This window comes from Chelonoidis abingdonii, chromosome 4 (genome assembly GCF_003597395.2).
Source record: "Chelonoidis abingdonii isolate Lonesome George chromosome 4, CheloAbing_2.0, whole genome shotgun sequence".
Taxonomy (NCBI): domain Eukaryota; kingdom Metazoa; phylum Chordata; order Testudines; family Testudinidae; genus Chelonoidis; species Chelonoidis abingdonii.
Genome location: NC_133772.1, coordinates 82,319,073 through 82,339,324, shown reverse-complemented (window position 1 = coordinate 82,339,324; position 20,252 = coordinate 82,319,073). Strand labels below are relative to the sequence as shown.

Here is a 20,252-nt window from a genome sequence, read left to right as displayed (position 1 = left end):
GGAAAAGAACAAGATGACATTCCACAAGATCCCTTAGCAGTTTACTTTCCCAGGATCAAATTTCCTTTCCTAGGCTCTATTTCTATCACTTCACCTGCCCCAGAAAGATCTTTCAGGAGCCATTAGTGTAGCTTGTCACCTCAAATACATTTAACCCTCAATCTCCCCCTCAACATCTGTTTGACTGGCAATTTGGACAATACCAACATTATAAGGGACAAACTGCTAGCATCACTGGGGGCTCCTAGGAAACAGTCCATCTGAATTAGCTTTCATGTTAAATCACCGGCTAGAGGGAAAACAAAAAAACCAAACCACCAACACATGCCCCACCACAGTCCTAGGAGTATCTGTATTTGACCCTGGTTCCTTACCATAGTAAAACGTTCTGTTTTGCAGACCATGCACGTAATTTCAGTTTCATCGGGGATCCACTGATGCTTTGGTGGTGGCACCTCAGGTGGCACAAACTCTTGAGGAAGCAGATTCCGAGGCAGGCTTCTCTCTCTCGGACTTGAAGATTGGATGATACCTTGGAGAACGAAGCCAAATGTGGAATTGGATTTAGGCTGCTCAGTGGAATTTCAGAGACCAGACCACATGCTAAAGCAGTCAGACTGACCCTCTTGGTTACCAATGAAAAGATTGCTAGTAGCTTTCAACCCTCCATGCTAGATATGGTACATCATACTATAACACATTCTGATACTTTAAGTAACAAGATCTTTCTTAAATGCACAGGAGGCTTCTTGCCATCTTGCAGCAATATATGCTGCTAGAGACTGCAAACTCTTCCAGTCACTTCAGTACCTACTACCACAGGCAAATCTCGTGTTTGTTTGCAGACATACATTACTATCCCCATCACACCTGGAGAAAAGTGATCTTTGGGCTTGTCTGTGCCTTGTCAGCAACCAATCTTACATGGAGAGACTCTACAAGGCAGGAATGCAATGCCAAATACAAATGCTTTCATACAGCTATATTTTGTGCTGCTCAGAAGTGCCAGACTGACATCACTGGAGACTGATTTTTCTTTTTCACACTAGCACAACTACAAAATGGGCCAGCCAGCAGCCTTGACTTCACAATGCACCCCCTGCTTTACCATCACATCATGTCCTTGGCTTGGAGGAATCAATTCTGAATGGAAAAAAGGACAATTTAGTCTCCATGACCTTTTAAATCCTTGGTCTCACTACTGAGACTGCTAACTTGGCCTCTTGTTGGTGCTATTAATTGTAGTAGTTTCTGGGATGTGGGTATTTGCACAAATCAAAAGCTGTCAAATATTCACTACCAACCTGGGTTGAACAGGAATTGGTTCCTGGATGTGAAAGGCGTGGTGACCCTTTACTAGACCTGTAACCCATTCAAGTTCCCTCACATACTACTTCTAAAAATGAAACAAGTTAAACTCCAACTGAAGTAACATGCTCCCACTAAGAAAAAGTTACTTCATGTTCAACAGGCTGACAAGCACTGGAGTGCAGATTAATGCCAGATGCACAAGAAGAAACAGGATGATTTGGGGTGGGGCTTGGTGGAGCTGATTGGAAGGGTTTCTCCCTCCTTCCCCCACACACCTGCACAGTGTCAAGGGCAACACTTCTTTGAGAGGACACAAAGCTGCCTACAGTGTCTCTTGGACCTCGTCAAGACTAAGATTTAAAAGTGCAATGTAACACATGCTAACTAACCTGTGTTTAAGAGCGTAGTGGAGACAAAGCACCCTGCTTGAGCTAAAATCTAGTGACTGCAGTCCCCACTTATTGTGTTGGGTGCAATACAAACATAGAAAAGAGGAAATCTCTACCCTGAAGGCCTTACAATCTAAAGATGCAAGCAGATGAAGGCTAGGCAATGGGGACAAACATAAGCAAATACGTATGGTGAAAACAGGCACAACATTTTTTGTTTTTTTTTTAATTGGAGATAGAGGAAGGGAGTAGGAAAAGGAAAGCAGTGAGAGAGGACTATCGCTGCTCAATCACTGATGCCATTATAACCTTACTGGCTGAAAGCCTGTCATAAGCTTATTAAATAAGAAAAAAAAAATGCTACCTACCTGCAATTGTGCTTTTAGTAAATGTTTTGGTATGACAACCCCACCCTGCTGAGCTCACCCTCTCAATGCATGACTGATGGGAATTTCTCTAAAGTTTTAGAATTCTACAGCCATTGAACAGCCTCACCAAAGGCTGGTGCATGCTCACCCTCCTGAGGGGTGGTATAAGCTTGCCTTCACCCCGCAGTTTCTTTTTCAGGTAAAAGACAGAAGCATACAGGCTCCAAAAGCACTGCAGGAAAATATGCGAGTCAGGAGGGATCTGTTATAGCATGTTTGCAATTCTTGCTCCTGGAAACGTAATTTTTTTTTCTGAAAAGAAACATTTAGCAGATCCCAAACCCAGAGGTTACAAAATCCAGGAAGCGTTCTACAAAAATGATAACTATCTGCAAAAAGTAAGATGCAATTCTGAACTAACAAAATAGTGAAGACCACCAATGTTGTACAAATCTTCTGTGCATAACTGACAAAAGACTAGATCTAGACGTAGGCAACTCTTGGATTTAGCGGACCAGATATGACCTTGTAATTCTTTCGCAGACCTCAGTTCCAATGCAAAATGCAATCAGAGAACCATTTACACAAGCGCTGTGGAGCTGATGTAACAACAGATTCAGCTATCAAATGAAAACATGGACACCTTGGTGCTTTAGTGTGTTCCAGATAGAAGCTAAGGGATCTTTTAACGGCTACAATCAGTCAAGCATGAGAAGCTTTTGGATGGACCATGACAACAGTATTGTCTTTCCAAAAAGGAAATCTTGGGCCAAAGCTTCTCAAAATCAGAGCTCTAAGTCAGCTTGCAAAAGTAGATAAGAAACCACAAGTAGGTTCCTGCAATTGCATGCACAAGTTAGTTCACATTATGCTCTAAACATCACACCATTCCTAGTTAGGCTTATGTGCTTAGATTATGCTTAACTAGACTTGTATGGAGGCAATTTCCTGATCTGCACACACAATTCTGGATGCACTTTTGAGTATAGACTTGGGCCCCGGGCCTTATATCACATCACTTGGGGCAGCTTCTCAAGCCTTCTGAAACAGAATGTGACTAGTGTAGGGATGTAACCAAATAGAAACTTAAAACTTAAGGCTGGGTGATGTATGCAAGGTAGGTTGGACTTTAAAAATAAAACAAAACCTTGAGGTTTTTGTTATTTTAAATAAAAAGACTGTCAGGAAAAGGAGGTAGTCAGGAAAAGAATCATTCACAAAGGAAAAAGGAGTTATCTACACAGCTGAAAAGAAAGAGCAGAAATGCAGCAAGAGTAGCAGCTATAATAGAGAGCTCCTCTACCATCATTCAGAGTCACAGAAACATAGGACTGGATCTCGACAGGTCATCTAATCCACTTTCCAGCACTGAGGCAGGACTAAGTATTACCTAGACCATCCCCGACAGTTGTTTGTCTAATCTGTTCTTAAAATCCTGCAGTGATGGAGGTTGCACAACCTCCCTAGGAAATTTGTTCCAGTGCTTAACCACCCTGACAGTTAGGAAAATTTTCCTAATGTCCAACCTAAAATCTCCCTTGCTGCAATTTGAACTCCTTACTTCTTGTCCTGTCCTCAGTAGTTGAGAACAATTTGTCACCCTCCTTTTTATAACAACCTTTCATGTACTTGAAAACTGTTTTCATGTGCCTCCTCAGTCTTCTCCACACTAAACAAGCCCAGTTTTTTCAATCCTTCCTCATAGGCCACATTTTCTAGACCTTTAATAATTTTATTGCTCTCCTCTAGAGACTCTCCTACGTGTCCACATCTTTCCCAAAGTGTGTGCCCAGAACTGGACAAAATACTTTATCTGAGGCCTTAGCAGCGCTGAGTAGAGTGGAAGAACTACTTCTTGTGTCTTACAACACTCCTGCTAATACACCCCAGGATAAAAGTTCACTTTTTTTGCAACACTATTACACTGACGTCTCAGTTAGTTTGTGATCCAGTATAAAACTTCCAGTTCCTTTTCTGCAGTACTTCTTCCTAGGCTGCCATTTCCCATTTTGTATCTGTGCAATTGATTATTCCCTCCTAAGTGTAGTACTTTGCATTTATCCTTACTGAATTTCATCCTATTTCAGACCATTTCTCCAGTTTGTCCAGATCATTTTGAGTCTAATCTAGTCTTCCAAAGAGCTTCAACTCCTCCCAGCTTGGTATTGTCTGCAGAATTTGTAAGTGTATTCTCTATGCCATTATCTAAATCATTTATGAAGATATTGAATAGAACCCAACCCAGGACAGGTCCCTCCCTCTTGACGTGCACTTCCAGATTGATTATGAACCGCTGACAACTAGCTACAGTAAGGCATGCCACCCTCCAAGGAGACATGTCAACCAGTGCCTTTAGAACTCTAGTGCTGGGAATTCCTGCCAGTCATGCCCTGGGAGCACAGACTCAGTATCAGATTGCAATGCTTACCCTTTGAAGATGTGATCACATATTCTTCAATGTCACGCACGGCTGATGTGATGGTGACCTGAGTATGTTTTATTTCTACCTGCATATACTTTTCAGAAGGTTTGCTTTGTTTTAAATAATTATTTTGCTTTTGCTAACAAGTGGACAGATGATCAGAGCCCACTGAGACAACTAAAGACCTGCCCCTCAGGAGAGAGGAGGGGCCACTGATCCTAAAAAACAATTAGTTACAGACGACAAAGAATGAAAAAAATAGGGAATGGGGGAAGGTCATAAGGGCAAAACAAGGGATCCAGATTAGGACATCGAGCAGAGAACCTCAAACAAATGAGGAGTGTCAAGGTGACAGCCTTGGAGTTTGAAATCCTGTTTAGTCACAGAACAGATACTGTAGAAATGTTGGCAGCATAAGCTTATCCTACACCACCATCTGCCCATTTGCTTTGAGCCTAACATAGCAGGAAAATCTTCAGGGAGCGAAAAGGAAGTTCAGTCTCCATGGCCCATTCAGCCCTTAGCCTCTCTGCCAGGACTGCCTGGAAAGGAGACAGTGCCAATTGTGCTGGTGGACACCTATCTAATAAGAACCAAACTGAGACCCTCTCCCTACAAATTCATGTTCCCCAGACCTCCAAACAGTGCTAGATTACTCCTCACCTGTGCTGAATTTGAACAGAGTGTCTAACTACTGTTAGCTTAAAGAGAGGGTGGGATGCAGGATTAGGGCAGAGTGGGAGGTTGAGGAGGAGTAAGAAGAGGACTAGAAATAGTGTGACCATTAAGACCTTTTCCTTACCAGGAAAACTGGCAGGACACAGTTCTGCTGATCCTGATTTAGATGAGGTGTCAGACTCTGATACCTGACTGAGACTCTCTTGGGTGCGAATCACAGAATCTAGGGCAAAGGAAATAGATAAAATATTGGTCATACATTCATCTGCCAACAGGAAGATTATAATAATCCATTCACAGCAGTGTGAAAAAAAAGCGTTAGTCCACACGAGATTAGCTCGTGTGACATAAATTACAACATCTTTCATGCAGATTAGCCCACAAATTAAGTAATAAGGCATGCAAACTATACACACAGGTCTTACTGCTCAGAGACCTAAACAGAGAGAGACACTCCATATCTAGGGACAGGACTATTGTGAAAGACACATGAATAATGGGACAGGTGCTGCTACTCTCTGCTAGAGTACCACAGTTGTGACAGATAACACTATTAATCTGACTTTGGTTCCCCTCCACTGGAACAGGATGGTCAAAGCAAAGAGGAATCATCTGACTCCATGGCAGGGTTAACACACATACTAATATTACAGCGTCAGACTTGATCTCCTGCAAGCAACTGACTGGAACAAGCAAAAGATGCATATTTTATTAAACAAGCTCAACCATTAGAGGGACACATAATGCAAGCAGATGCTGTGCAGGCTTCTCACACACAGCTCTGCTGATGCACCTGCTTTGACCTGCAGCACCCTCTGCTGTTCCAATCCCAGGCCTCTTGAGGCACAGACAACCAATCATACAGAACTGCCCCCAAACTGGGGGTTTTTGCAGAGAGTACAAACAGAAGTCAAGTCTTCAAGACTTGATCCATTTAGATCCACACAACAAACTCATGTTTGTTTTTGGGCAAGATGCTATTGAGGCACCTATTATATATTAAGTCCATCAATTAATTTACATTGAAAAGGGTGAGATTAAATGGTAAAAGGAAGGAGGCCCTGAAAAAAGCACCAGGTGAAAATTAAGACTATTTGGGCTACTAATCTTTTGAAAACACCTGCTGTGGTGAAAAGGAGAGGACTTCTCAAAGAATATGCCCTAGGCTGGAACAAGGAGGGGCTACCTGGCTGTATAAAACCCTGCAGTAAAATGGGGTAGGGTGCTCTTAAGGGAAACTGACAACAATGTAGCCTCCATCCCGCCTTCCCTGGTAGACAGGAAAATTCTGAAATGCAGTCACCTGATCTCTTCTCTTTTAATGAGAAAGGGAAGTCAAGGGCTTTCTCTGAATACTTGGAGAGCAAAGCATCCATGTCATCCACAGTGAAGCCGATCTCCTGCCCAACCAAGAGCTGGTGCAGCGTTTGTACGGCCACAGCTGCCCAGTCCACCTTCATGTTCATGAGCAGCTGCTCCAGCATGAGCAGTGGCCTGGAGGACAGGTGGGAGTAGCTAGCACGGTAGGCCTCAGGAAGAGTCAGCAACACCTTGGACACAGGAAGGAGACAGAGGCAGACCATCATCACATAGCCAGAATCCAAGGATTGTCTACATCCAAAAAGCACCCAGCACAATGGATCTATATGGGGGAGGAAGTGATATCTAGAAGTTAAAGACTAGACCTGAAAGCCTGGGTCCTATTCCTGGCTCTGGCTCAGACTTGCTACGTAACCTTGGACAACCCTCTTGAGGCAAGAGAGTTTGTTTCCCCATCTGTAAAATGAAAGATCACAACCTCCCTGTGAAGTAAGTATGTAATTAGCATTTGTAAAATACTTTATGGTTGTCAGGTGAGAGGGGTTATAGAAAGGCAGAATATTGTTCTCCCACTACAATAGACAGCAGGCAAAAACAACAATTAACCCAATCCTTAATTTTTTGCTGCTGTGTTCCACTACACTCATCATAGGGTAAAAGAGAGACAGCAGACTGGGGGTAGGCAACCTGTGGCACATGTGCCAAAGGCAGCACACGAGCTGATTTTCAGTGGCACTCACACTGCCCGGGTCCTGGCCACTGGTCCGGGAGGCTCTGCATTTTAATTTAATTTTAAATGAAGCTTCTTAAACATTTTAAAAACCTTATTTACTTTACATACAATAATAGTTTAGTTATATATTATAGACTTATAGAAAGAGACCTTCTCAAAATGTTAAAATGTGTTACTGGCACGTGAAACCTTAAATCAGAGTGAATAAAGAAAGACTCGGCACACCACTTCTGAAAGGTTGCTGACCCCTGCAGTAGATAGTATTTTTTCCTCCCCAAGAATGGCCACTTACCTGGTTTATTGGAAAGTGGCTGTAGTAAGCTAGGTAACAGAAGAGTGTATTGGACCATGCACCAGTTATTTTAGAGAGCACTGAAGCAGGTATGATACTGGTAATGTTACAGAGCAGAGTTATGAGACTTCAATCCATTCAGTTTGCGTAAATATCTGCTTAAAGTGGAGCATAATGGTGTTACCTGAAATTGGGCCAGTTAGTAAGCTTAGGGAGGACCAATGACCCACCAGAGTTTGGCAGAAAGCAACACATTTATTATACTGATAAGCTAAGCTCAAAAGACAGGGGGGGATGGGGGAGTGTCACACACACACTTGCATACTCACGGTCCCAGGACAGGCACGGCAATGGAGAGGTCAGGATCCTTCAAGGTAAGTATCCCACAGTGCAGCGATGGATGGTGCGATGAAGGTAAGTCTTCCTGAGGCACGATGAAATGCAACGTGCGAACTACTGGCCAGGTGGTCCAGGAGAAGGGCCTTCACTGGAGGTACAAGCTTGTGAGTGCTGTCCTGAGCACATGGCCCCTTCCCCTTTTAAGGACCTGCTCCTCATGGCCTGCAACTAGAGAGGACTTGCCTATGTCTGGTTGGCCACACTTCACTTCTGGCAGTGTCCATGCATTGGGCATGTGATCGCTGCCTAATCAGAGTCCCAGACACCTTGTCTACCTGGGAGTTCTTCTGATCTTCCAGCTGCTCAAGCAGCCCATTTATCCCACAAGCATTCCAGGAGGGAGGGGGAGGGGGAAAGCCACTTCACAGGTATTCAAAGAGGGAGAAGAGACAAAAAAAGGGGGAGGAGGGGAAAGATGCAACAGACCTTTTGAACCTACCGGTTATACAGAGCATAGTTACACAGAGCATAGAGATAACTGCTGCTCCTACAAGTGGCAAGAGAAAGGGACACATTGGCTAGAGCAAGGGATGGCAAAAATCAGGAGACCCAAGTTCTAGTCCCAGCTCTATCATGGATTTGGTGTGACTTCTGTAAAGGCAGCTGCTCTCTCTGTACCTCAGTTCTCCCATCCAGATATTGGAATAATACTGCTCACATCTAGAAGGCATTTGGAGAGCCTCAAATGAAATCCACCATATATGTGCTAAGTATTACACAGGTAGCACGCTGAGCAATGGCACTGCATCAAATAGCTATTGTACTTTCTACTTCTATCCAAGAACAAGCTTGGAATTCTTTCCCTCTCCCTACTCAAGAAGGAATCATAGGACTGGAAGGGACTTTGAGAGGTCATCTAGTCCAGTCCACTGCACTTATGGCAGAACTAAGTGTTATCTCGATCAATGGTTCTCAAACTTTTGTGCTGGTGACCCCTTTCACATAGCAAGCCTCTGAGTGCAACCCCCCTCATAAATTAAAAACACTTTTAAAATATATTTAACACCATTATAAATGCTGGAGGCAAAGCAGGGTTTGGGGTTGAGTCTGACAGCTTGCAACCCCCCATGTAATAACCTCACAACCCTGAGGGGTCCTGACCCCAGTTTAAAAACCCCCAATCTAGACCATCCCTGACAGGTGTTTGTCTAATTTGCTCTTTAAAATCTCCAATGACGGAGATTCCACAATCTCCCTAGGCAATTTATTCCAGGGCTTAACCACCAGTTAGGAAGTTTTTCCTAAATATCCAACCTCAACCACCAGCTGCAATTTAAGCCCATTGCTTCTTGTCCTATCCTCAGAGGTTAAGGAAAACAATTTTTCTCTCTCCTCTCTAAAACCTTTTATCTACTTGAAAACTGTTATGTCTCCCCTCAGTCTTCTCTTCTTTAGACCAAACAAACCCCATTTTTTCAATCTTCCCTCATACGTCATGTTTTCTAGACCTTTAATCATTTTTGTTGAACTTCTCTGGATTTTCACCAGTTTGTCCACATCTTTCCTGAAGATGGACACAACCCAGAACTGGACACAACACTTCACCATTTGATGCCCAATCCGTTTGGAGTACAGCAGAAGAATTACTTCTCGTGTCTTGCTTACAATACTCCTGCTAAAACATCTCGGAATGAGGTTTGCCCCCCTTTTTGGGGGCGGGGGCAAAAGAGCATTACACTTTTGACTCATACTGCCCATCATAGAATATGGATTATAAATTCTAATTCTATAGTATGATACAATATATTCATGTAATGTTTAAGAAAAGTTTTGTAAATGGAGTTCCAATAGTTCATGGATTAGGAACCCAATTTTATGGGGTTGCAGGGGTTTCTGTATAGATATATAGGTTTATCTTTCTATTTACTCAGTGGGACTCAGTGCTCAGTCTAGAAGATACCATCAGAGATGATTAGCTTTGCAGTTCTCAAAACTGTGGATTTGTGTCTCCAGAGATAACATGCTTGTTAACAGCAAAAATGTTTTTAAATAAATGAATATATAAAGGTGAGAAATAATAGACCTCAACCCTATTGTCCCTCTGCAAATTTGTATATACAGAGTCAATCCCATACCTCTCTCTAAAAGTGCAACGTTTCAAAAAGTTCAATGAATAGAAGTTTGTTGGGGGCGGAATAGATCTGGACAAGGAGAAGTCTAGAGATAAATGTAAGAAGGGAGGGACAGGCAGTAGAAACAAAAGTGAAACTGTTTGAGCAGCATATTCCAGAAGTCTTGAGGTCTTTATGAGTGTAGCCTTTACTGATTTGAGATCTATCACACCATTCTCTCACTAGAAAGAAAACCTATAATGGCAGAAGGCCATAAAAGAGACCCAGTTTGTGAATATTTTAATGAAGTTCCTCTACCTGTGAGTAAGACAAGCACATGTGCAAAATGCAAACAGTGCAATAAAGAAATGCAAGGCCTGGTTGCCCGAATGAAAAAATCACCATGAGAAGTGTTCCTTCTCAGAGGAAGCTGTGTTGAAGATGATGAAAGGAACATGTCTGAACATGCAGGATCTTCAGGCTGGTAAACTTTTATTTAATACTTCTTTCTTAAGGACTGCCTGTCTTCCTTCTGGATTATTCTTGAATTTTCATGTTTGAGTAAAAAATATAGTTGTTACTCTATGGTACTAGCATTTTAGATGCAGTTGTGAAAAAATAAATAGCTGAAATAGACAGATCTTCCTTTTATAATTTCACCTTTAAAGTAGTACTGAGTGTCAGTGTATACAAGTAATACTAAATGAGCAGGATGGTAATAATAATGAAATAACTGCATTGGATTATTTTGTTTAGGAGAATCCATCCTCAACATACAGGATTCTGAAGACTAACCACCTGCAAGATGACCATAATTTTCTATAGTTTCACAGTTATCTGCCAATGATAGTGTTTCAGTGACATCATGTATGTCACATAGCCACAGTAGCAAGGAAAAAAAAAAAAAAATCTCCGTCATCCAGAAATAACCATAGATAAGTTTGTGATAAGAACCAGCAGATTACAAAAAGAGGTAACTGATGAAAAAATTGCCCAGTTTGTTTATGTAACAAACTCTCCTTTCCGTATGATTGAGAACCCACACTTCATTAAGATCAGGATACATTCCACCCAACAGAGCAGATGTTGCAAGCAAATTGCTGGATAAAGTGTATGAAAGAGAAATTGAGCAGTGTGCAAAAGGTCTAGAGGGTAAAGTTTTTAACCTGAATCTTGATGGGTGGAGCAATGTCCAGAATGATCCTGTTGTATGTACTTGTGTGACAACAGAAGAAGGGAATGTTTTCCTTATAGGAACAATCGATACATCAGGAAATGCACACACAGAATACTTACAAGCAGTAGCAGTAAAAGCTATAACAAACTGTTAAAAAAATATTCAAATGTCTAGTACACAGCTTGGGTCACAGACAATGCTGCAAATGTATCCAAGATGAGAAGAAATTTTGAAGAGCATGAAGAGAGTTCCAAGCTAATAACATATGGTATCAGTGCTCATTTGATACACCTCCTAGCCAAAGATGTCACTGTACCAGAAATAAAGGCTAATGTTGTTGAAACTGAAAAATATTTCCATAACAGCCACTTTGCAGCAGCTGCTCTGAAAAAAAAGTGAGAGGAACGAAGCTAACTCTTCCACAAGATGTCTGATGGAACTCAGTAGTGGACTGTTTTGAGCACTATATCAAGAACTGGCCTAATCTGATCACAGTTTGGGAACAAAATCGTGAAAAAAATAGACGGCATTGTCACAGCCAAAATTCTCAACATTGGGCTTAAGAGAAATGTTGAACATATGCTGAGTACCCTGAAGCCTATTTCTGTAGCCTTGAAGAAAATGCAGGGAAATAGCTGTTTTATTGTTGACCATGGTGAAATTTGGCAGGAACTGAGTGAGATCTTAAAAAGAGAAATACGCAATGACAGTTAAATTACAAGCAGTAAGAAAACAAATGGGACAAGCACTATATCCAGCTAATTTTCTTGCAGATATTATCAATATTCGGTACCAGCGTCAAACCTTAACTGCTGAAGAAGAGAAGTTGGCTATGACATGGAGATCTAGCAATCATCCCTCCATAACGTCAACTATAATAAACTTCAGAGCTAAGGGTGAACCATTCAAGAAATATGTTTGCTGATGATGTTTTAAAATAAGTCACACCAGCGAACTGGTGGAAGTCACTTAAGCACTTGGATTCAGAGACTGTTAAAGTGAGAATCTCACTTTTAACAGCAGTAGCTTCTTCTGCCAGTGTAGAAAGAATATTTTCTTCTTTTGGCCTAATTCATTCCAAATCGAGAAATCGTTGCGACCTGAAAAAGCAGGAAAGCTTGTTTTTCTTTTCCAGATTATGAACAAATAGGAAATAGGAAAATGAAGGTGAAGATGACTGAGTTAGCTGCAGAAACCAATATTTTAAGTTTCTCATGTTGACCTGGCAGACAGTAAATTTAATTTTTTTTAAATATTTAACTATTTTAGTTAAACAATTTTAACCAAAAAAACCCTGATTTTTAAAAAAAATTGAATATTTAACTAAATTCAAAAATTCATATGCTTGTTTTGTTAAAATGTTATATGCTTGGTGTTGAAGAAAAAATCCAGAATACATAACATTGTTGTTTTAGTTAAATAGAACAATTTAAATGTCTGTCTGGTGATGTTCTCCTCCTAATACAGCATAAGAAAATCCTCCAAAACATTAGTGATTAACCTGTTGAATTGGAGATATTTATGAAGTCAGTGGGGAGGTGAACTATCTGCTTCAATTACCTTTAGTAAGTGAAATCACCACACAGTCATTCATTTTCTGATATAGTTGTAAAATTAATCTGAAAAGTTTTCAAAATAAATCACTTTAAAAATGTAAAGTGTGTACCTTCTAAAAATGAATCCTACACCTATATCTCTGAGTTGTGAAGAATATGTATTAAAGGTTATAACAACCAACAAGAATGCACTTTTATGTAGAAATCCATGATTAAATTAAGTCTTCCTGACCAGTGATTTAAATCACAAATTTAAAATCAATTTGATTTAAATCAAATCCACCCTGGTTCCTTCCTAAGTGAAGTACTTTGCATTTGTCCTGATTGAATTTCATCCTATTTACTTCAGACCATTTCTCCAGTTTGTCCAGATCGTTTTGAATTTTAATCCTATCCTCCAAAGCACTTGCAATCCCCGCCCCACATACACACTTGGAAATTGCCTCCATACAAGTCTAGTTAAGCATAATCTAAGCACATAAGCCTAACTAGGAATGGTGTGATGTTTAGAGCATAATGTGAACTAACTTGTGCATGCAATTGCAGGAACCTACTTCTGGTTTCTTATCTACTTTTGCAAGCTGACTTAGAGCTCTGATTTTGAGAAGCTTTGGCCCAAGATTTCCTTTTTGGAAAAACAATACTGTTGTCATGGTCCACCCAAAAAGCTTCTCATGCTCTGATGATCCTGGAAGCTATAAAAGCCCCAACATTCAGCATATACAAAGATGGCTTAAGGCCTCCTCTTCCATCTCTCGCCTCAGATAGGTACTGAGAATTGGTACCTGGGTCTCCCACCTGGTACTGCAGAATTCTCCTCTCAGGCCTACCACCAGGTGCTTGTAGAATCAGTACGTATTACTGTAAATGCAGAATGGAGTGAAGCAACTGGGATTCTGTGGCTTTGCTCACCTTTGATCCCATGTAGAGAGCCTGGATTTCGTTATGGCGTGTAGCTGTCAGGTACTTGTAGAAGTGGGTAGTGAGATAATTTGCTAGGAAGTGAGAGGCTGCCAAGCTGGGATGCTTGTCAAGAGACTGTTCGCTTATCACAAGGCGCATATCAGAGTCTTCTATTCTTTCTAAGAGCTACAAAAGCCAAGAGAAAAATATGCAGACGATCCTGATTACATGGCAGGGAAAGGCCTCTTAAGCTCAGCTAGTCCATTTACCTTGTGTGGAGCAGGATATTTCCCCCTACACTAGTCTTGCAAGCATTTTATTTAAATCGCAACAACCTCTTAAAGTACCGGACAGTGTTTTAATCACCTCTATGTGCATATCACTGCATAGCCTAACTGCCCTCAACTTAGTGATCTATGATCAAGAACAGGTTCCTAACAATTAAAATTAACAGATTTATTGCAAATTAATTTAATTTAACAGGAAGTGAGATATAGAAGACCAAAATTAAGAGTCAAATACTGAATCAAGCTGACTCCTACGTTAACCTGTAAGGATCCTAAAGTTCTCTGTAAGAGGGCACTTAATTTCATTTTCTCTGTGTTATTTTAGTAACAGTTCCATGATTATTCAACCCAAAAGAATTTTGCTTTCACACTTCATTAAGTCAAGGCAGCAGTGAAACCAGATTGGTCAGTTTCACTTCCCGGTTCTTCTGCACTAGCAGCACAAGAATGTTCCATTATAGTTTCTAATGTTGAATCCAAACCAAGAAACCCGGCATATTCATTAAGTTAAAAAAGCCATGAAAACATTTTTGTTATAAAGGATTTTGCAAAATCCTTTTCTCCCCATAGAATTTAAAATCTAGGCCTCATAGTATCCTTTCAAAGAAACTTGCTTTATTAACACATACACCCGCCACGAACCAGAACACTAGCAAAAGAAAGAAGGCTTTGTTAGGACCTAGTGCATGTCTGCACTAGAAACTTAAGTCAAGCTGTGTTAGGTCAACTTACAGTCACTGCAATAAATACTGCAGCACTTCATGTCCACACTACCCTCCTTCTGTTGATGGTGCATATCCTCACCAGGAGTGCTTCCAGGGCCTGAAGAGGGGCAGGGGAGGAGGGCTGAGAGCCTGGGCTCTCGGCTCCCCATCGCTGGAAGCCCGGCTTTGCCCCCTGGGCTCCCAGTAGGGAGCTACGCACCCAAAATCCAGGCAGCTCCAAGCTTGCAGTGGGGAGCAGGGCAGGTGCAGTTTAGCTGATAGCGGGAAGCCCTGATAGGGGGGCAACCAGGCTCTAGCTGGAGCCCCTCACTCACCCTGGGATGACTGCCCAGCTTCCTCATTAATTTCACAGCTCCATACTGTAGCTGTGAAATTGACAAGAATGACAGCCAACAGTCAAAGTAAGTAACACAATGTCTACACAGACACTGCGTCACCCTAACTACACCGACATACACCTATGCCGCTCGTGGAGGTGGAGTTTTTAATGTCAGTGTAGTAGGGCACTTACATTACTACAGCCTTGCTCCCGCCAATGTACACAGACATAATTAGGTTGACATAAGCTGCCTTATGTGGACCTAACTCTGTAGTGTAGGCCAAGACTTAGTGGCCATCAAAAGCGTTCTTTAAAACGAGTTCCCCAAGTGTAGCATAGGGGCCAAATGTGCCCCATGTAGACAAGTCTTATGGAATTTAGTGTTTTTCTTGAAGCCCCAAATTCAGAATCTCAGCTTTTAGGGGGGGGGGGGGGGGAGGAATGTGTAGCCCTCATGGTTACAGAGAAGAGACAGAAAAGTTGACCCCTAAAGACCTGAAACCTACCTATTTAGCAATTAAGAACCTAAAATGTATTATTTCTGAAGTGTCATGATTCACGAGATTGGTTTAAAAATGTTAGGGGTCTATTGTGTTTTTTGAATGCTTGGGGTTGGCAATACTGTTAGTCCACAATGTGTGAAAGTTGTCTAAACCTCAGCGTAGAGGACAAGACTAAAGGTCTCTGCATACAATATTCCACTTTGATCAAAGTGGCCTGGCAGTATTGTGTGGTGAGACCTGTCATCTGTACAGGGTTGAATCTTTGCAATGAAGAGTTCAGCTGCAATCTACATTTATGTAGCCAAGGCTTCTGGCAAGTAGCCTAACTAAGGGCTGCAATAGCAGCGTCTGGGTACCCTTGTTTACCAGTGACCTACCCTTTGAAGATAGCAAGGGAAAAACAGCTCTCTGGTTACCTTCAAAGCCTTTTCAGTGTCTCCCATTTCCAGCAAGTGCAGGAGGTGCTCCTGGTGAAGGCTGATCAAGTGTTCTCTTGGGACAGGGTATAAGTGACCCCATTCTTCACACAACTCATAATCCTAAGGAGAAGGATGGCAAACAACAGCTCCCTTCATTATGGCTATTCATGCCCATGCTCTAATTAACATTTCAAGGTCAGCTCAGTAGTCTTACAGTACTCTTTCCTCCAGCAAGAAAAAATGGCAACACCAGAGTTGGATGGGTCAGGGGAGGGTAATAAATGATACAATTTTGCCAGAGTCCCATCCTACACTGAGCTAACTGTTGTAATCTGCCAGTGGAAAAAAAAAAAAAAAAAAAGGCATTTTGGACAAATATTTTTCTAAGTGTTCTTGGATTATACTGAGAATTTCCAGCAAGGTTGTTAATAGTTTCAGAAGGATATATTCCATGGGCTCTACATCATTGGTTATTTTATGCTGTTCAAACCTGTATTTCACCAACAGCTGTATTTTTAACTTTAAAAATTCTAAGTTCAAATAAATGTAAGCTCTGTCTAGAAGAGTTTATTTTTTTAATTCCCAGTATAGCACACTCACTGCACACTGCTTATTCGTCCAAGCATTAAGAAAAACACATCTAGCTTTGCTTCTCCTTGGCAAGGACAGCATGTTACTTTCACACATCACCCAAGAGAGTCACTCCTTGTCAGATTTCTGAGGCAGAATGGAAGAAATGGGTTATGTATGGCAATTAAATTAGGACAAAACTATGGGGGTGCTTGGTTTTCATTTAAATCCTGACATTAAACAACGATTCCAATTAGCTTCTGCAATACACAATTTATTAGGAGTTTTTCTTCTTACCTTGTGAACTCTGTTGAAACAAGCATCTAAAAACATTGCTTAACAACATGTAATATAGTGCCACCATTTTCTAATTTTTAAACACAAAAGCCATGTAAGATGCCATACCTTTGCTTCCAGAACAACACTCATGATGGCCTGGGGATCATCAATGCAGGCTTCTTTCAGATCTTGCCAGTCATTCCATGTTGGGACATCTTGCAAATTCAAAATCTAATAAAACATTAGAGTTTCTATGAATGATTTGAACAATATTTCTTCAAACTCATCACTGGGCCAGGGCAGAGAGCTGAACTGGTTGCACCAGGAATTAGCCCAAGCCAGGAAACAACATTTATCATACTAGAAAGGGTCCAGGAACCCTAGGTGAATCCACTTCAATTTCAAGAAGACTAGATGAAAAGATTCTATCACAGAGGTTTAAACCCATTAATATATATATCTGTCTGAAAAGATTCCTGGTAGAGTTCCAAGAGACAATGCAGCACCAGTTATGCTATGAATAGACCAAACCTACTGGATAAGCAGGCAAGAGTCTGGATTCCTCAACTTCTTAGGCTTGTAAAACTGGGATTGAAAATTCAGATAAAAATAAGCTCTCTTGGAAAGTTTCCAGTGATTGCTGCCTCTGTGCAGGTTGCAGGAAAAAGAGACCCTGGAAGAATGGACTCAAGTTCTTTGGATTTTTTGTGCTTTTGTCTCCAGTATTCTCTGGAAACAAAGCACAGAGGCAACTGGAAAGGAAAAATTATGGATGAGGGAAAGAGAGATTTAACCTGACATTTCAGCACTTCCAGAAAGCTGACCAGGTTTGAATTTTCTACATGGGTTTGGGGAGGATGTTTTATGTGCCAAAGGGTACCAACGGTTAAAGAAGTTTTTAGGCAGGTATACTCCACATCTAGTTACTTAATAAAATGTTTTTTTGTACCTTTCGATAAACTTGCAGTTCTCCTATTTTGCTCTGCAGATCAGACTTCAGTTCTTCAGTTATGCCAGGATCACAGATGCAGTATGCTAGGATTTCCAGACAAGCCTCAAGGGGCCACCTGTCCAGGCACCGCAGGGCCAATCTACTTCTCAACATCGCATCCTTCACTGGGAACAGATACTGCCAGCCATCCTTACCTGTGAACAGACAAGCTACCAGCATGAAGCCAAGTTCTATGCTTTAGGGAGCAGGGGGAGGATTTGCCTACGGACCACCAGATCACTCCCCAATTTCCAATCCCTATTTCAGACTGTACACTATAAAGAAAAAACTCATTCCCTTTACCATCAGCAGTCGCACAGCTCAGCACAGCATCCCTCACGCTGGTCAGCTCCTCCATATCCTGACTGTACAGGTCCAAGACCTTCAGGGCTCTGGGCCAGTCCTTTGCAGTGAGCGCTTGCTCAAAGACTTCCATTAATACCTCGACAGCCATGGTAGAATGCAAGCCCAAAAGGACAAGCGACATGTACGGCTTGCCACAGAGGCCACTAACCAAACCAGTACCCTCCTCCTGGGGATCCTGAAGTGGCTCAGACATGGTGAGAAGAAAACTCTCCAGCATCAAGAACTCCTTCAGTAATGTCTCACACTCTTTGGAAATCTGCTCCAGGCCCAAGGGGACCTCCCTCTTGCCCCGAAATTCCATCCATGACAGGCTTGGTTTGGGGACCTTCTGTACCTTGGATGCACAGAGACATGCCACAGTAGCCATTAGCTTCGACTGACACTTCAGGAAGGCCAGGGAAGAGGCAGTGAGCGTATGCTGGTTCAAGTCAGCCAGGGAAGAAGAGGGCTGAGTAGAATCCTCCTCAGAGTCCATAGCTGGATTGTGGATAGGTATCTCAACATCCGGCAAACAATGGTAGGCATGAAGATGTGCTAGGCTGCTGATATTAGTCAAAAGAGACCTGGTCTGGCTGCTTTGCCTGGCACTGCACAAGGACAGTGGCTCACAACAACAATTAATGATAACTTGCTGCACATTTAAGTTCAACTCTTCTTTTGCCAACAACGAAGAGAGCCTGGAGGAGTGAAAACAGCACCAACTTAGCAGGTGCACGTGCATAATACCTTGCATTTACACAGGATCTCAAGAAGTATTACAAACATTAACAGTCCTCCAAGATACGTACTATCCCCTCTAACAGGGGAGAAATGAGACTCCGAGGTTGTATGTTGCCTAACATCACAAGGATTCAAGCAGCAGAGCTCTGAAGAGAACTCAGAGTCCCAGCAGCTATTCCTCTGTTCTGTCCAATAGATAACATGGCCTCAAAGTGAGCATCTACCTTGTTAATTAAAAAAAGGGCACTCCCAAGTCAGGCTTAATATCCTTTCCAACAGCTGCGTGTGAGTGAGAATCACCAGGATTATGCACCTAATCCTATTTATAACCTTACAACAGTATATTTTGCTCCAAATTTGGAGTAAGGAAGGAATGTCCCCTAGTACAGGGTGATAATGGAGACGTTGGGGTGTTTTCCACCTCTCTCTGGGGCATCCAACAGGGAGTATCATTAAGAATCAGGTGGGCCCATACCACCCATTTCCTCAGCTCCTTCCCACTGCCTATATTTCTGTGAACTGTAAGTTTCCTGCAGATAAAGTCATTAAAATGCATACCCTAGCAATCCATCCCACCCTGTAACTAAACTCTGCATTTATTCCTCTGTTTTTGGAGGGAGACCGAGAAGGATCCTGCTGAAAGAGTCGTATCAGCTCCCCCACAGCAGAGTACTGGGTACAGCCTTTCTGGAGCTACTGGATTCCATTCCAAGTGTCGGGGGGGACAGGGAGGACGTTTGAGAACAAAGCTAAGCTCCCACTTCTAGCAGCTGCAGCGCTGCCATCCTGGCCAGTCTGCGGAGGTCAGGACCCAGTGACTACCTGCCTAAAACAATGCACTGTGATCTCATTAGAGCACAATTAATGGAGTCTGTCAGGAAACGAACGGGATGGATTATGTAATTTAGCCAGACTACAGAAACTTGTTAAGCACAATATCAACTCTCTTTGATAAAGGCCCAATGTTGGGCCTACAACAAGAGGGCTTTTTGGTAATATGATTTACTCCAATTCTTAGTCATCACTCTGAGGCAGATTTACAGTAAAAACACAGAATGCCCTAGGGGGCCCCAGGACCAGGCAGCTGCAGGGGCAGAAGCTTGGTCCTGCCAGCTCCTGGGGCTCCTGCTGCAGGCTCTGCACCCCTGGCAGCCAACCTTCCCCCTCCCCTGACTAGTCCCACCTCCTCCCCCAACCATGCCACATTCCCAGCGCTTCCCCCGCCACCAAAGAGCTGTTTGCCAGCGCTCAGGTCACTCCTGGAGGAAGTGAGAGGAGGCAGAGAAGAGGCTGGGGGTGGGGGGAGGAAATCAAGGCAGGGTGGAACAAAGGCAGGGCCCTCACACTCCCTCTACACAATCCCCCTCCAGTTCCCTGAAACGAGCCGCTCAGGACAGGGGGCTGGGAGCACCCCGACAACCCAGCCCACACCCCTAGCCCTGACTCCTGCACCCCCCTCACTCATCCCCAGCCC

At 42.4% G+C, this 20,252-nt stretch overlaps 1 protein-coding gene across 10 annotated transcripts in view; it reads right to left on the bottom strand.

The window, feature by feature from the left end:
• ZFYVE26 (zinc finger FYVE-type containing 26) overlaps nucleotides 1–20,252 on the bottom strand; it is a 70,201-nt gene that overhangs the window by 17,959 nt on the left and 31,990 nt on the right. For 9 of the 10 annotated variants that reach the window (XM_032774734.2, XM_032774739.2, XM_032774738.2 and 6 more), the window contains 8 exons: nucleotides 17,996–18,735; nucleotides 17,651–17,847; nucleotides 16,828–16,932; nucleotides 15,850–15,972; nucleotides 13,609–13,785; nucleotides 6,472–6,718; nucleotides 5,293–5,391; nucleotides 375–532 (listed from right to left, as the gene is read on the bottom strand). In XM_032774734.2, the coding sequence (XP_032630625.1) occupies nucleotides 375–532; nucleotides 5,293–5,391; nucleotides 6,472–6,718; nucleotides 13,609–13,785; nucleotides 15,850–15,972; nucleotides 16,828–16,932; nucleotides 17,651–17,847; nucleotides 17,996–18,735 (1,846 nt within the window). The remainder of the gene's footprint in view (nucleotides 1–374; nucleotides 533–5,292; nucleotides 5,392–6,471; nucleotides 6,719–13,608; nucleotides 13,786–15,849; nucleotides 15,973–16,827; nucleotides 16,933–17,650; nucleotides 17,848–17,995; nucleotides 18,736–20,252) is intronic. The other variant, XM_032774742.2, reaches the window with a different exon arrangement.